At 47.7% G+C, this 15,995-nt stretch overlaps 1 protein-coding gene across 2 annotated transcripts in view; it reads left to right on the top strand.

Moving 5' to 3' along the window:
• Positions 1–3,573: 3,573 nt before the first annotated feature.
• The window catches only part of PLAAT3 (phospholipase A and acyltransferase 3), a 39,814-nt gene continuing 27,392 nt past the window's right edge, over positions 3,574–15,995 (top strand). Inside the window, exons 1-2 of one of the 2 annotated variants that reach the window (XM_016921109.4) lie at positions 3,574–3,789; positions 4,106–4,174. In XM_016921109.4, the coding sequence (XP_016776598.1) occupies positions 4,160–4,174 (15 nt within the window). In that variant the 5' untranslated portion in view covers positions 3,574–3,789; positions 4,106–4,159. The remainder of the gene's footprint in view (positions 3,790–4,105; positions 4,175–15,995) is intronic. The other variant, XM_054662377.2, reaches the window with a different exon arrangement.

Below are 15,995 nucleotides of genomic sequence, written 5' to 3'. Positions count from 1 at the left end.
GCAGTGGGCACCTGTCATCCCAGCTACTTGGGAGGCTAAGGTGGGAGAATCACTTGAGTGCAGGAGGTCAAGGCCATAGTGGTGAGCTATGATCTCATCACTGACTTCACCCTGGGTGACAGAGCGAGACACTGTGTTATTGCACTGCTATAAATAAATACCTGAGACTCGGTAATTTATAATGAAAAGAGGTTAAGTCGGTTGCGGTGGCTCACACCTGTAATCCCAGCACTTTGGGAGGCCGAAGTGGGCGGATCACCTGAGGTCAGGAGTTTGAGATCAGCCTAGCCAACATGGCAAAACCCCATCTCTACTAAAAATAGAAAAATTAGCTGGATATGGTGGCACATGCCTGTAGTCCCAGCTACTCGGGAAGCTGAAGCAGGAGAATTGCTTGAACCCGGGAGGCAGAGGTTGCAATGAGCTGAGATTGCGCCACTGCACTCCAGCCTGGGTGATAGAGGGAAACTCCCTCTCAAAAAAGAAAAAAAAAAAGAGGTTTAATTGGCTCATGGTTCTGCAGGCTGTACAGGAAGCATGGGGGAGGCTTCAGGACATTTCAGTCATGGCAGAAGGAAAAGGGGGAGTGAGCACCTCACATGGCCAGAGCAAGAGAAAGGGAGAAAGGAGAGAGGTGCTACATACTTTTAAACAACCAGATCTCCCGAGCATTCACTCACTATCAGAGAGCAGCACCGAGGGGGAAATTCGCCCCCATGATCCAGTCACCTCCCACTAGGCCCCACCTCCAACATTGGGGTTTACAATTTGACAACAGATTTGGGTGGGGACACAGATCCAAACCATATCACCCTGTCTCAAAAAAGTAAAAAAGATTAACAGGAGAAAAGCATACACATTTCTTTAATACAAGTTTTACTGGCATAGGTGAGGCAGAAATTTAAAAATAATAATAAGTACTGCATTCATTCACTCCAAGAAAAGTAAAAGCCAAAGCCCAGAATGTGGCAAGGCAATGGTTAAAAAGAAAAGAAGAGCAAGTTTTCCTCTGCCTAGCAAGCTCACTTCAAGGACAGTTATAAGATAATGCTGTTTGAGAAGTCAAAATCAAAGGAATAGGCTCCAGATGCCCCACCTCCGGAGCAAAGGTGAAAGAAAAAAAAAAAAAGGACAAATATCTGGCTAAAAGAAATTTAGCCAGTTCTTGTTTTTTCTTTCAATGCAGCTACAAGGCCACCAGCTATGCAAGGCCACAAGTTATGCCATGTCATCAGTTATGCTATAGATTATGTGACCTGTCATTATATGATTAACTGCCTTTGCTTTGCTTCTGTAAATTTGCTTATAAAAATCCTGCTTGGTCTTTTTTCAAGGCTCAGTTTTTTGGATGTGAACCCACTGAGCTGGTGTGCACCTTAAAATAAATATCCTCCTGTATTCACCTATACTGGTCTCTCCTTTTTTTTTTTTTTTGAGACAGAGTCTCGCTGTCGCCCAGGCTGGAGTGCAGTGGCGCGATCTCGGCTCACTGCAGGCTCCGCCCCCCCGGGGTTCATGCCATTCTCCTGCCTCAGCCTCCCAAGTAGCTGGGACTACAGGCACCCGCCACCTCGCCCGGCTAATTTTTTGTATTTTTAGTAGAGACGGGGTTTCACTGTGTTAGCCAGGATGGTCTCAATCTCCTGACCTCGTGATCCACCTGCCTCGGCCTCCCAAAGTGCTGGGATTACGGGCGTGAGCCACCGCACCTGGCCTATACTGGTCTCTCTACTCCTCTGCGTCCTGCAACACAGGAGCCCTCATAAGGAAATGAAGACCCAAAGAAGTAGTTGATGTCAGTTACTTCTACACCGAATTGGACAAAGAATAGTAAGTTGTAATGAAGCAACTAAGAGCGGGGCCCGGTAGCTCACGCCTGTAATCTCAGCACTTTGGGAGGCCAAGGAGGGAGGATCACTTGAGTCCAGGAGTTTGAGACCTTGTCTCTATTTAAATAAAAATAAAAATTAAAAAGATGCAACTAAATTATGTGGGGAGGCTTACCAGATAAGAGTCATTTTCCTGGAGAACATTATGTTCAGTGAAATAAGCCAGGCACAGAAAGACACATACTTTGTCATCTCACTTATACATGGAATCTAAAAAAATGGAACCCACGAGTAGGGAGTAGAATGGCAGTTACGGCGGTTGGGGGGAACAGGGGGGTGTCGGGGAGATGTTGGTCAAAGGGTACAAAATTTCTGTTAGGAGGAATAGAGGAATAAGTTCACCAGATCTATTGCACAACATGGTGATTATAGTAAATAACAATGTACTATGTTCTTGAAAATTACGGAGAGGTTTTGTGTTCTCACCACAAAAGAAGTATGTGAGGTAATGCATATGTTAATTAGCTCGATTTAGTTATTCCACAACGTATACATATTTCAAAACAACATGTTGTACATGACAAATACGTGGCAATTTTTGTCAATTAAAAAGTAAAAAATGGGCCGAGTGGTGGCTCATGCCTGTAATCCCAGCCCTTTTGGAGGCTGAGGCAGGTGGGTCATTTGGGGCCAGGAGTTCGTGACCAGCATGGTCAACATGCTGAAACCCTGTCTCTACTAAAAATACAAAAATTAGCTGGGCTCGGTGGTGCACGCCTGTAATCCCAACTACTCCGGAGGCTGAGGCAGGAGAATCGCTTGCCGGGAAGGCAGAGGTTGCAGTGAGCTGAGATAGAGCCACTGCACTCCAGCCTGGGTGACAGAGTGAGACTGTCTCAAAAAAAAAAAAAAAAAAAAAACCCAAAAAGTAAAAAATGAAAAAAGTTATTTCAACAAGGTCTGTACAGAATTCTTTCCATCTCAACATCTCCTCTTTGAGGATAAGGATGTTGCTTTTTCTTCTAGTATAAGGAAGATGTCCTTCAACATGGAAATTTCATCTGCTTTTAAGAAACAGAAAAGGGGTCTTCTTGCACCTGCTGAGTTTTAAATGCCTTTAATTCAAAACAGCCAATATGCCATGGTGGGGTGTGTGTGTGTGTGTGTGTATATATATATACACACACACACATATACACACATATATACACATATATACACACACATATATACGCATATATATACACATATATACACACATATATACACACATATATATACACACATATATATACACACACACACATATATATATATATATATTTTTTTTGAGACTGAGTTTCGCTTTGTTGCACAGGCTAGAGTGCAGTGGCGCGATCTTGGCTCACTGCAACCCCCGCCTCCCGGGCTCAAGTGATTCTCCTGCCTCAGCCTCCCGAGTAGCTGAAACTACAGGCGCATGCCTCCACGCCCGGCTAATTTTTTGCATTTTTAGTAGAGACGGGGTTTCATCGTGTTAGCCAACATGGTTTCGATCTCTTGACCTCGTGATCTGCCCGCCTCGGCCTCCCAAAGTGCTGAGATTACAGGCGTGAGCCACCGCGCCCGGTCCTTGGTGGTATATTTTTAACTCCTTCAGTTTTTAAACTATAAGCCCATTCTTGAGTGAAGGCGAAAGTAAACCCATCATGGCCCTGCAGTGTGATGTGTGTGCAGAGGTCGAGTGTGTGCGACTCCTGGATGCTGGGCGCGCAGGGCATGGGTGAGGCGGGAAGAGGCGGTGCCGGGGGCGCGGGCGTCCAGCAGTCGCCGGGGTCGGGACCAGGGCCGGGCGCTCTGCTAGGCTCTCATTAGCCGGCGGCGCGGGGAGGGGCCGGGTGACCTCACGCCGGCCCGGCCACCGCGGCCATTAGACCCGGTCCAATTGCTGGGGCTGCAGCGCTGCCTCCGAGACCGCGAGGTGGGTGGAGCGGGTCTTCCTGGAAGGGTGCGATAAGGCCGGGCGAGGTGCCTGGGATGCTTCTCCCCTTCCGCGAGGAAGAGATCTAATTGGGTGGGGCGGGTGTAGACTAGCCTGCCGAGCCGCCCGCTGGCACCTGCAGCCTCCTGGGCGCCCGCCGGGCCCCAGCGAGAAAGTTGTTAAAGGGAGCGAGGTGGTTGTTCCTGGGGTCCGAGGCGCGCCTCGCACGCCCTGCCCAACAGAAGCCGCAGTCCCGTGGGGTCTGGAGACGCAGTTTCCTGTTAATGACAATAAATCCCTGCTCCCCCTGCCTCAGACATCTACGCAGCGAAATCGAGCCTGGCCTTGAGGGTCCACACCGCGAGGGAAGATGCGTGCGCCCATTGTAAGTGCGGGGCGAGGCGGGGCTGGGCGGGGCTGGGAGCCCCCTGTTAGTGGGGACTCGTTGTCTCGGAGCCTGAATTACTGCTTCCGAGAGAGGAGCCTCGAGGATGTGGGGCCCACACCTCTGTCAGCTGCGAGGCATCGGTGTCAGCTGCGGGTCGGCGCGCACCTGTTGGGAGTTGTCTCGGCGCGTCCTTCCGGGGGCCGGTGTGGGGGCGCCCTGCCTGAAACGCGCCCAGCGGAAGGCGGGACCCTCAGGAGGGAGGTGGCCAGGGGGCAGGTCTGTCCGCAGAAATCTGGCGCTGCCCTCCGGAGCCACACCCGGACAGCGGGACAGGCCTTGGGGGCTATGTCAGCTGACTCATCCCATGACCAGCCCTGCCAGCGGACTCCCAGCGTAACTGTGCTTGGCGACTGCCCCCCTTCCGCCTGGCCGGACCGCAGCAGAGGGATTCAGAGGATGGGATTTGGAGGTGGACCCTCCTAGTGTTGAGCATCTGGCTGTGAGACTCTCATCAAGTTCAAATCCACTGTTTCCCAGAGTGAAGGTTTTGTTTTATTTATTTATTTATTTAGTTATTTTTATTTTTATTTTATTTTTTTGAGACGGAGTCTCGCTCTGTCACCCAGGCTGGAGTGCAGTGGCATGATCTCGGCTCACTGCGACCTCCGCCTCTCGGGTTCAAGCGATTCTCCTGCCTCAGCCTACCGAGTAGCTGGGAGTACAGGCGCCCTCCACTACGCCTGGCTAATTTTTTGTGTTTTTAGTGGAGACGGGGTTTCACCGTGTTAGCCAGGATGGTCTCGACTTCCTGACCTCGTGCTCCGCCCGCCTCGGTCTCGCAAAGTGCTGGGATTACAGGCGTGAGCCACCGAGCCCTGCCGCAGAGTGAAGATTATATCACTTAATACTCAGAAAGTGCCCAGAACAATGCCTAGCACACATTTTGAGTGCTCAACCATAATTCACTGTTGTTATTATCTCAGTCCATATAAAGAGTTTTGCCTGGTGTCAGGGTGTATCTGGCATGTTTGTTTGACACCTGGAGTGGTCACTTTTTAATATCATTCTCTATCTGATAACATTATTTTTAGCAATAATCATGCAATGAATAGTAATAATGTCCAGAAAGAAACACAGTGAGCATTTTCTTTTATTGAACCTCGTATATGTAATCATGACAGTAAAAACCTTATGTATGTAATCATGACAGTAAAAAAATTAAAAATGAAAAATAAAGTAAATGTGAGTGCAAAAGCAGGAAAAAAAATGGATTAGTAGGTTTTAATCACATTAATGTATTTTTGAAAAAAGGAAAAACTTAGATGTAGGATGGTATCAGAGATGAATAATAGTAACACTACAACTTCTGTTTTTGAAACTTCTGAAAAGTTGTCCATGACATTGTCAAAATCAATCTTTGCATATTCATGGTCAGTATTCAGGGGAGCTATATCTACTAGTCCATCTTTGCTCCCAGTTGATTGAAGAACACTTTTTATTAATTTTAATTTCAAAAGCTGCTTTCATATAAAACTAGAGAGACAAAGGAAAAGCCTTAACCATCAGGATTAGTTTGGCAGAGATTTATAAAAATCCCATTTCATAATAAATTCCAGACATTGCAATACTGCCTAAGTCTTTTTTTCTTTAATCAGTTCTAGCAGCTTAAATATCTCCTTTTTAGAGACATTTTCACTAAGACAGGCTGGGTGCAGTGATTCATTACTGTAATTCCAGCACTTGGGGAGGCCAAGGTGGGAGGATCACTTGAGCCTAGGAGTTTGAAACTACCCTGGGTAATATAGCAAGACCCCATCTCTAAAAACAAAACAACAACAAAATCTTCACCAGACAGTTCATCATACTTTTTTTTTTTGAGATGGAGTTTCACTCTTGTTGTCCAGGCTGGAGTGCAATGGCGTGATCTCGGCTCGCTGCAAACTCTGCCTCCTGGGTTCAAGCGATTCTCCTGCTTCAGCCTCCCAAGTAGCTGGGATTACAGGCATGCGCCACCGCGCCTGGCTAATTTTGTATTTTTAGTAGAGACAGGGTTTCTCCATGTTGGTCAGGTTGGTCTCGAACCCCTGACCTCAGGTGATCTGCCCGCCTCGGCCTCCCAAAGTGCTGGGATTACAGGCGTGAGCCACCACGCCCGGCCAATCATACATTTCAATTATATTTGGCAAAATTCCCCAAGTTTTTCTTCTGCAAAAATCAGAGAAAATGGCTGAGAGATAGTGAACCTTGACATTTATTTAATCCATTGCTTTAGAAATGATGAAAATCACCCAGGCTTTCAAACATCATTCTTTTAGTTTCTTTTGGCACTGGGAGACAGGCTGTTTTATGTTTAAACACAGGAAAATGCAGGACCACAGAGATTGGCTACATAAACTGTATAAATGGAGTTCAAATTATTCTGAGCCTTTAGGAACTGATTGTTGAAACAGAACTTATGGCTGAGTCTGTGTGTTTCAGGAACTGATAACTGCGTGTTCTCTGATTTAACTTGTAGAAGACAAAAGTTTTAGAAGGATAAGAAATAAAAATGTGCTAATTGGAGGCTCACATGTATATGATTAAATCTCAATGGTAACTGCAGCAATTAGAATTTAGGTGAATAAGACATTTTTTGGGGGAGTGGTATTTTATCACTGACATTGTTTAAAATGGCCAGCACATGGTAGTAATAAAAGGCAGACCGACTTTTGATAGGTTTTATTATTGTTTTAAAATTCCCTTTGGGCCAGACGTGTGGTTCATGTCTGTAATTGCAGCACTTCGAGAGGCCAAGGTGGTAGATCACTTGAGCCCGAGAGGTCGAGGCTGCAGTGAGCCGAGATTGCGCCACTGCACTCCAGCCTGGGTGACAGAGCGAGAGCCTGCAGAAAAAAACAAAACAAAATAAAACAAAAAACTCCAAACAAAACTATCCTCTACAGCAATCTTGCTCCTATTTGTCTACAGTGGGGAAGGACATCCTGCCTCCCCACTGTGGGCTTTTATGGCTTTTATGTTAGTTGTTGTTGTAGCCGCCCCCAGGAGCCTCCTGGGGGATCGAAGAGGGTGTGTCCACAGTTTCCTGAGCCCTTTAGTTCAGCCTGTGATGCCTCCTGCTGTGATTATTTATTTCCTCTCTGTGTTCCAAATTTGCTAGAATGAGTGGGCGGGGAGCCTTTCCCTTCCCTCCTCCACCTGCGCCATCCTTGAATCTGTGGCTTGTTGAGCAGCTGCTGCCAAGGAAATGAAACCCCAAAGTGAAACTGAGGCTCCATAATATGAGGAAATTGATAGGCCTTCCCTGTTCTCTGAGTCTAGACTCCGTCATTGACTGCTCTGTGATCTGAGTTTCCTTGATTTTCTGATGGATCTGTGTGGAAGTAGTTAAGGTGCAAAGGGGAGGGGAGAGAAGAAGAGAAGAGGACCCTTCTTAAATAGCAGTTGGGGCTTCAGGCCTTCCAGGGTTTCATCCCTATTCAGCCACAGGCTGAGAGGGGCTGGAGGAGGAAGCCGTGCATCCCTCCACCATACACCTCTGCTGAGAACATTGTCAGTGCCAGGCTGGATAATGGTGAATTAGACGGAATTCTGGTCCTTGGAATGCTGGCAGGCTGGGCAAGGAAATTGATCGCTTCTTCCCACAGGCTAGGCTTAACAATGAGTCATCCAATAATAGGGCTATGGCTTGGCTGTGGAGGCAGCAGCAACTCGCTTTGCTGAGGCATCAGGGGATGCATTGAGGAGTGGACATGTTGAGCCCATCTCGAGGGATGAGTAGGAATCTTCCAGGTGAACGGCAAAAGGGCATTTCAGGCCGAGAGTGCGGTGAGGCAGAGGCCAGTTTTGCCATGGGAGCACAGTTGTTGAACGTCAGTACCTTGGAGTGAATTACTTGGTGTGGTGGGAAGAACCTCACCTTTAAGCTCAGGCAGATCTGCTGCGGAATCCTGGTGCTGCTTTTCGGGGAGCTCCGAGACCTTAGGGAAGTTAATTCCCATCTCTGAGCTCAGTTTCCCGATTGGTAACATGGGGCTCTTATAAGGATTCCAGGTAACAGGTGAAAACCCCCAGTAGTGCTTGGTGGTAGTGGTGGGGGTGAGTATAGGGGCAGTTCTGACTCACCAGAAGGTGAGGTTTGCCCTGTAGGAGAATAGGCCTGGGCCTGGTGGTCAAAGTCTGGGAGGGTGGATGAGTTTTGCTTCCTTTTCCAGGATGTTTATGACCTTTGGGCTGCTGAGCCTGGGCCTGGTGCCTGCCAGAGCTGCCAGTATCTTTCTCCCACTTGCTAAGAGGCCTGGGCACAGGGTGGCAATAAGGGAAAGTGTAATGTGTCAGGCCAGCTGCTGTTCATCCCTCCTCCTCCTCCTCTCTGTGCCCGAGGCTGGGATTCTGGGCAGCCAGGCCTCCTCCTTCTCCTCCCTGTCCTCACCCAGCCTGCGTGCGGCATGGGGTCTCAACCCTCTCGTTAGGCATAAGTGCTTTTACAGCTTTCACTTCCATTATTTCAATGATTCTTTACACAAACCCTGCCAGATGGGTCTTAGCCCTGTTTACCAGAGAAGTTCAGAGAGGTGAAGTGATCCTTGGAGATCACACAGCAATAGAGTACAGAGGGGCTCAGTTGAGGCCCCCGGAGGTGGGCTGGGCCCTGTTTCTGGGAATGCAGCCTCAGAAAATAGAGACCTAGCTTCTCATGGGTTTTTTCTTTTCCTAAAAGCTTGGCACCAAAATTCCCAACTGGGAAGTCTTTTCTCAGTACCCACCTTGGACTTCAGCCTTTCCATTTATCACAGGGTTTTCCCCCAGGGCGTCAGAAGTGAAGGGGGTGAGTTTAGGGGTTTCCACACTCACCACAGAATGTGGTTTTGGGACATGGAGAATTCGTTTCATTCTGGGTTTCACAGCCTCCACAGTGTCTCCACCTGGTCCGAGAGCGGTCTGTGACCTTTCCAAATCAAAAATAATGACAACATCCTGGGGAACGGTGGCAGTAAAAGCTGCCAGTTAGTGAATGGCTCCTAAGTTATCAAGCCCTATTTACTGAGTGCTTTTTAGGTATTAACTCTGTTGATCCTCAGGATAATCCCACAAATCAGGTGCTGTACCTATCCCCATTTTACAGCTGAGGAAACTGAGGTTAGGAGTAATTAGGTAACTTGGCCAAGACTATATAGTTAGTAAGTAGTAGAGCTCAGATTTGAACACAGGGCCCCCAAGTGTGTAATCGCTATGCTGTTTCTGAAAATTAAATCCATCTTGATTTAAAAACAGAGCACTCATGCTCTTTATCCCACTTTCTGTATTTTTTGTAGTCCTGAAATATGTCATAAACAACCCCAAACCCTCAAACTCTGATGAGACAAATGGCACGTAGGTGGATTGGAATGCTTCCTGCATAGCCTTGAGTGAAAGAAAAACATTCTTTTTGTTTTGTTTCAACCCTTGGGTTAAAAAGTATTCTGAAAGCATCCTCACTGTCCTCCCTGGTCCCGCACAGTGCCAGAGCCGGGGGTCTTGGACTGAGTCAGAGTTGCATGGGTGCATCTGGAGGGACCTTGATTGGAGAGAGGTAAAGTCCGCTGTAGGGTGGGGCTGTCTTCTTTCTCTTTGCAGAGGCGAGGAAGAGGCTGGTTGCCACTTTCAGGCTGCCCTGGGCAGGTGATGTTACCTCCCTTAGCTCCAGTTTCCCCACCTGTGAAATGAGGCATGACTGCCATCTTAACCCAACTCTTCAGTCTCCCCCCCCTCCCTTTTAGACAACCCTTCTCCTGTGGCCTTGCTCCAGGCTACACAGTAGAATCACCTGGGAACTTTGTTTTATTTAATTAATTAATTAATTTGAGATGGAGTCTTGCTCTGTCGCCCAGGCTGGAGTGCAGTGGCACGATCTCGGCTCACTGCGACCTCTGCCTCCTGGGTTCAAGCAATTCTCCTGCCTCAGCCTCCCGAGTAGCTGGGACTACAGGCACGTGCCACTACGCCTAATTTTTTATATTTTTAGTAGAGACGGGGTTTCACTGTGTTAGCCAGGATGGTCTCGATCTCCTGACCTCGTGATCTGCCTGCTTCGGCCTCCCAAAGTGCTGGGATTACAGGCTTGAGCCACTGTGCCCGGCCCACCTGGGAACTTTAAAAAAAATTCCAGGCTTGGGCTCCACCCCAAGAACCCTGCTTCTGACCAAACCCCAAAAGCACCTTGAGATTCCCACTCACCACAGTGGAAGCCCCTGCCCTGCCTGCCCTCTCCTTCCGCCTCCTTCTTATCTCCTGCTTGCCTCTCTCCGTACATCTCCGTAAAGGCTACTTCCTCCCCACCAGCTTCTATGATTACAGCACGGTGTGTAGGATTTGGATGTCCTTAGATCTGGGTTTAAATTATGTCTCTACCACATACAAGTTTCCCTCATCTTTCAAGACCGAAACAAAAATCTCAGGTGCTCAGGTGCTCTCTTTGACATCACCTCCAGTTCATCTTCTCCCATTCTCTCTCTTTTCTTTATTATTATTATTATTATTATTATTTTTTAAATTTTAGAGATGGGGTCTCACATGTTTCCCAGGCTGGCCTTGAACTCCTGGCTCAAGTGATCCTCCAGCCTCAGCCTCCTGAGTAGCTGGGACTACAGGCACATGCCACTGTGTCCCCATTCTCTCAAACACATTTCAGCCAGGCTTTTGCCTCCAACTCTCAGTAGGAGCTGATCTCATAAGGATCACAGATGATCCTCATTCTAAACCGTGATCCCGAACTCCATACTGATGTGTGCGCTGTGTCCTCGCCTCTCGTTGGGATACCCGCTGCCCAGCGTGAGTGCCTGGTTCTCCCCCAGCCTACCCTGTCTCTAAACAGCCCCATCCCGCCTCCCAGTTGCTCTGTCCAGACACCTTGGAGTCATCTGACTCCTCTTTCCTTCAGACCCCACCTCGTTCCATCAGCACAGTCGGTGGGCTGCAGCTTCAAAGGAGATCCAGCATCCATTACTACTCATGCCCAGATCCCCCCTCTCTGCAGTTGCCTCCTAGCAGGCTCCCGCCTCCTCCTTGCACCCTACATCTCATCTCTTCTCAACACAGCAGCCAGAGGGACCCTTTTAAAACCCAAGTTGGATCCTGAGTCTCCTGGGTTCTAAACTTGGCAGTGGCCCCTGCCAGTGACAGAGGCAAAGGCGTAGCGCTGTCAGGTGCTGCGTTGCCTTCCGGACCGGCTGCTCTTCTTGGACCCTCCGTTCTACCCCCGCTTCCCACCCTCTGCCCTCCCCGCACGCCTACTCCGGCCTCGTTGGCCTCCTTGCTGTTGCTCAGACACGCGCCCCGCTGGGGCCTTTGCTCGGCTGCTCCCCCTGCCGGAGGTGTTAGCCATCTGCAAGGCTCATCTCCGGCCTCCGGGCGAGGCCACCCTCCAGCTCGCCGCTCCGGGAGTCTCCCTGACTCTCTAATTCCTATTGCACCCCCTGCCCCCACCCCACCAGCGCTCAGCTCCCGACCCTGCTCCGCTCTGCTTTTTCTTTCTTTCCGTTGGTTTCGGATCTCTTCTCATATTCTAGATTATTTACTTATTTACTAAGGGGTGTGTGTGTGTGTGTGTGTTTTATAGTAGAGACGGGGTTTTGCCATGTTGGCGAGGCTGGTCTTGAACTCCTGACAGGTGATCCACCCACCTCGGCCTCCCAGCGTGCTGGGATTACAGGCGTGAGCCACCACCCCGGCCTACTAAGGTATTTTTTAAAAAACCTTTTGTCTCCTATTACTGAACAAAAAGCTCCACGCCCTGATCACAGAGCCCAGGTGCCTAGATTGGTGCCGGGCACACAGCTCAGCCAGTGTATGGGTTTCTAGGCCCTCCAAAGCAGAGGTGGGCATCCTCCCAAGGTGAAGGGGTTCTCCAGGGGTGTCGTTGGCCGCTTACACCGCGCCCTTGATGGCGGAGGAGGGGAATTGCCAAAAAGCTATAGTGATCCTGCATGTCAGCAACCCCCTCTTCTGTAATTGGTGCAGGCTCAGGTCTGAGAACCACAGCTGCGGATCAAGGCTGCAGACTTGGAGTCAGGAACCCCGTGAACTTGAGCACAGAGCGTGGGTCGGCTGTGTTGTCATTGCCCTGACATCGCTTGGGACTCCCTCAGTGCGTTAGTTCTTAAACAAACAAACAAACAAACAAAGGGCCGGGCGCGGTGGCTCATGTCTGTAATCTTAGCACCTTGGGAGTCTGAGGCGGGTGGATCACGAGGTCAGGAGATCGAGACCATCCTGGCTAACATGGTGAAACGCTGTCTCTACTAAAAATACAAAAAATTAGCCCGGCGCGGTGGCGGGCGCCTGTAGTCCCAGCTACTCGGGAGGCTGAGGCAGGAGAATGGCGTGAACCCGGGATGCGGAGCTTGCAGGGAGCCGAGATCGTGCCACTGCACTCCAGCCTGGGCGACAGTGCGAGACTCCGTCTCAAAAACAAAAACAAAAACTAAAAACAAAAAAGACACTGGACAGAGGGAATGAATAGATGGACATGTTTGTGATGAAGCAAATACAGCCACATAATTGCACAATCTGTGTGGCAGGTATACAGACGTTCATTAAAAAACTTCCTTTAACTTTGTTTTGTTTTGTTTTTTGAGACAGTCTCGCTCTTGTCGCCCAGGCTGGAGTGCAATGGCGTGATCTTGGCTCACTGCAACCTCTGCCTCCCGAGTTTAAGCGATTCTCCTGCCTCAGCCTCCCGAGTATCTGAGATTACAGGCGTGCTCCACCATGCCCAGCTCATTTTTTTGGTATTTTTAATAGAGATGGGGTTTCACCATGTTGGCCAGGCTGGTCTCGCACTCTTGACCTCAGGTGATCCACCCACCTTGGCTTCCCAAAGTGCTAGGATTACAAGGCGTAAGCCACTGCGCCCGGCCTCAATTTTGAACGTTTGAAAATTTTTCATGATAAAATGTTGAGAAGCATGCTGTAAACTTAAAAGATGCTCATTGCAGAAGACCTGGAATATATAGAAAAATAGAAGGAAGCAAAAATTATCACAAAAACCATGCTTAGCCCCAGCACCCAGAACCCAGAGGGAATGTCCATTAGGATATTGTTATAGAGCTTTCTAGTCTTTTTGCTTGTGTCTGTTTTGCTATTTTTACATGATAGTGATTGTATGGATTACCACTGATTCTGTCAAGTCTTAGCTCGATTTCTGGTTCTAAAATGAACACATGCTTATTTAAACATTTTGGAAAACTAGAAAATACTTTTTTTTTTTTTTTTTGAGACAGTCTTGCTCTGTCGCCTAGATTGGAGTGCAATGGCATCATCTGGGCTCACTGCAAGCTCCACTTCTCAGGTTCAAGTGATTCTTCAGCCTCAGCCTCCTGAGTAGCTGGGACTACAGGCATGTACCACCATGCCTGGCTAATTTTTGTATTTTTTGTAGAGACAGGGTTTCACCATGTTGGCCAGGCTGGTCTCAAACTCCTGACTTCAAGTGATCCACCTTCCTTGGCCTCCCAAAGTGCTGGGATTACAGGTGTGAGCCACCGCGCCCAGCCTAGAATATAATTAAAAAGAAAATTAATACCTTCAGTTGAGAGGCAGTTTCATGAGGTTTGGCAACAGACAATATCTACTTTTCCCAACTTAAAAACTGCAAGTCCATCAACATGAGTATTTTTTCCCTTTAAATACTTTTTAACATTTTTATTGTCAAAATAATTCATATTAATGAAAATTCAAACAATAAAATAATATAACATGAAATATAAAAGTTCTGAATCCCAACCACCCACTGTTGTGTATGTAATATATAACAGCTTGGTTATTTTCCTTAGCTCATATGTAGTGTATAATACGTTTTCTGTATAAATGTATAAAAAAGTCTATGATATATATATATTATTGAAAAAGCCTGGAGTGCAGTGGCGTGATCTCAGCTCACTGCAACCTCCACCTCCCAGGTTCAAGTGATTCTCTTGCCTCAGCTTCTCGAGTGGCTGGGACTCCAGGCATGTGCCACTATGCCCAGCTAATTTTTGTATTTTCAGTACAGACAGGGTTTTGCCATGTTGGCCAGGCTGGTCTCAAACTCCTAACCCCAAGTGATCCACCCATCTTGGCCTCCCAAAGTGCTGGGATTACAGGCATGAGCCACTGTGCCTGGCCTAAAAATGTATTTTAAGCAACAATGGAATAATAATGTCTTTCAACTTGCTTTTCTCAATTAATATTTCCATGCCTGCTCATGTAAATTCACCTTACTCTCTCTAATATCTGTGTGTGTGTGTGTGTGTGTGTGTGTGTGTGTGTAGGATAATTTACTTAACTAGCCCTTTTTGATGGTTGTTAGGGTTTTTTTTCTTTTCTTTTTTTCCCTTCAACTTTTATTTTAAGTTCCAGGGTACATGTGCAGGATGTGCAGGTTTGTCACAAAGGTAAAAGTGTGCCATGGTGGTTTGCTGCACAGATCAACCCCATTACCTGGGTATTAAGCCCGGCATCCCAGTTGCTTTTTTTCAATGTGAATTTCAGAGAACAGAAATTGCTCCTCAGTTTGCTTGCTAAGGAAAATGGTTGCTATGCAGCTCTTAGTAACACTGCTTTTGTGGAAAGATAAAGGCTTTTTGTTCTGAAATCCCGTGGGTGCAGAGTCTCAACTCTGCCATTGTTGTTGCGTGAGCTGTGTGGGAGAGCCTTGGTCACTGTGTGGGCTGGGGTTCTCCTGAACTTTGCCGTGGAGGAGGCAGTTCTCTTCTCAGGCACTCTGCTGGCCCTGACCTTGATCCTGGAACAGAGAACTACCTGACAAGGCAGTGCAGTAGCATTCCTGGAATCAATGTAGGTTCTTTTACAATAGGGGTTGGCAAACTTTTCCTGTAAATGGGCAGATAGTAAACATTTTATTATTTTATTTATTTTTTGAGATAGAGTCTTGCTCTGTCGCCCAGGCTGGAGCGCAATGGCGTGATCTCAGCTCACTGCAACCTCTGCCGCTGGGTTCAAGCGATTCTCCCTGCCTCAGCCTCCTGAGTAGCTGGGACTACGGGAGCCCGCCACCACGTGTGGCTAATTTTTGTATTTTTAGTAGAGACAGTGTTTCACCAAGTTGGCCAGGCTGATCTCGAACTCCTGACCTCAAGTGATCTGCCTGCCTTGGCCTCCCAAAGTTCTGGGATTACAGGCATGAGCCACTGCGCCTGGCCATCATAGTAAGCATTTTAGATCTTGCAGGCTATATGGTCTCTGTCACAACTATTCAACCCTGCTGTTGTAGAGAGGAGCCAGGGTAGACACAATGTAAATGTATGAGCCTGGCGATGTTCCACTCAAGCATTATGGACACTGAAATTTGAATTTCATATAATTTTCATGTGTCACAAAATACTATTCCTCCTTTGACTTTTCCCCCAAGCATTAAAAAAAAAAAAGTACAAACCATTCTTAGCTTGCAGGCAGACCATATGAAAACAGGCAGAGGTTCAAATTTGGCCCATGAACTGCAGTTTTCATACTTCTAAATTTAGAACATGAGTTTTTGGATTCTTAGTTTTGATTCAGCTGAGAATGGGTGACGTGTATAATGATAAGTACTTGTTTTTCTAGGTGGATCTTAGTGGTAGAGGTGAATTATTCATATCTTCATTTCATAGCGCCCTGTCCTTGCTGGTCCCTACAAGACTCCCCTGTCTTCTGTGTTTATTTGTTCCCTTTAATCATCATTTTTTTTTTTTTTTTTTTTTTGAGACAGTTTCACTGTCACCCAGGCTGGAGGGCAGTGGTGCGATCTTGGCTCACTGCAACCTCCGCCTCCTGGGTTCAAGTGATTCTCCTGCCTCAGCCTCCC

Source organism: Pan troglodytes, chromosome 9 (assembly GCF_028858775.2).
Source record: "Pan troglodytes isolate AG18354 chromosome 9, NHGRI_mPanTro3-v2.0_pri, whole genome shotgun sequence".
Classification (NCBI taxonomy): Eukaryota; Metazoa; Chordata; class Mammalia; order Primates; family Hominidae; genus Pan; species Pan troglodytes.
The sequence above is the reverse complement of the archived record's forward strand: the minus strand, read 5'-3'. Positions and strand labels throughout refer to the sequence as shown.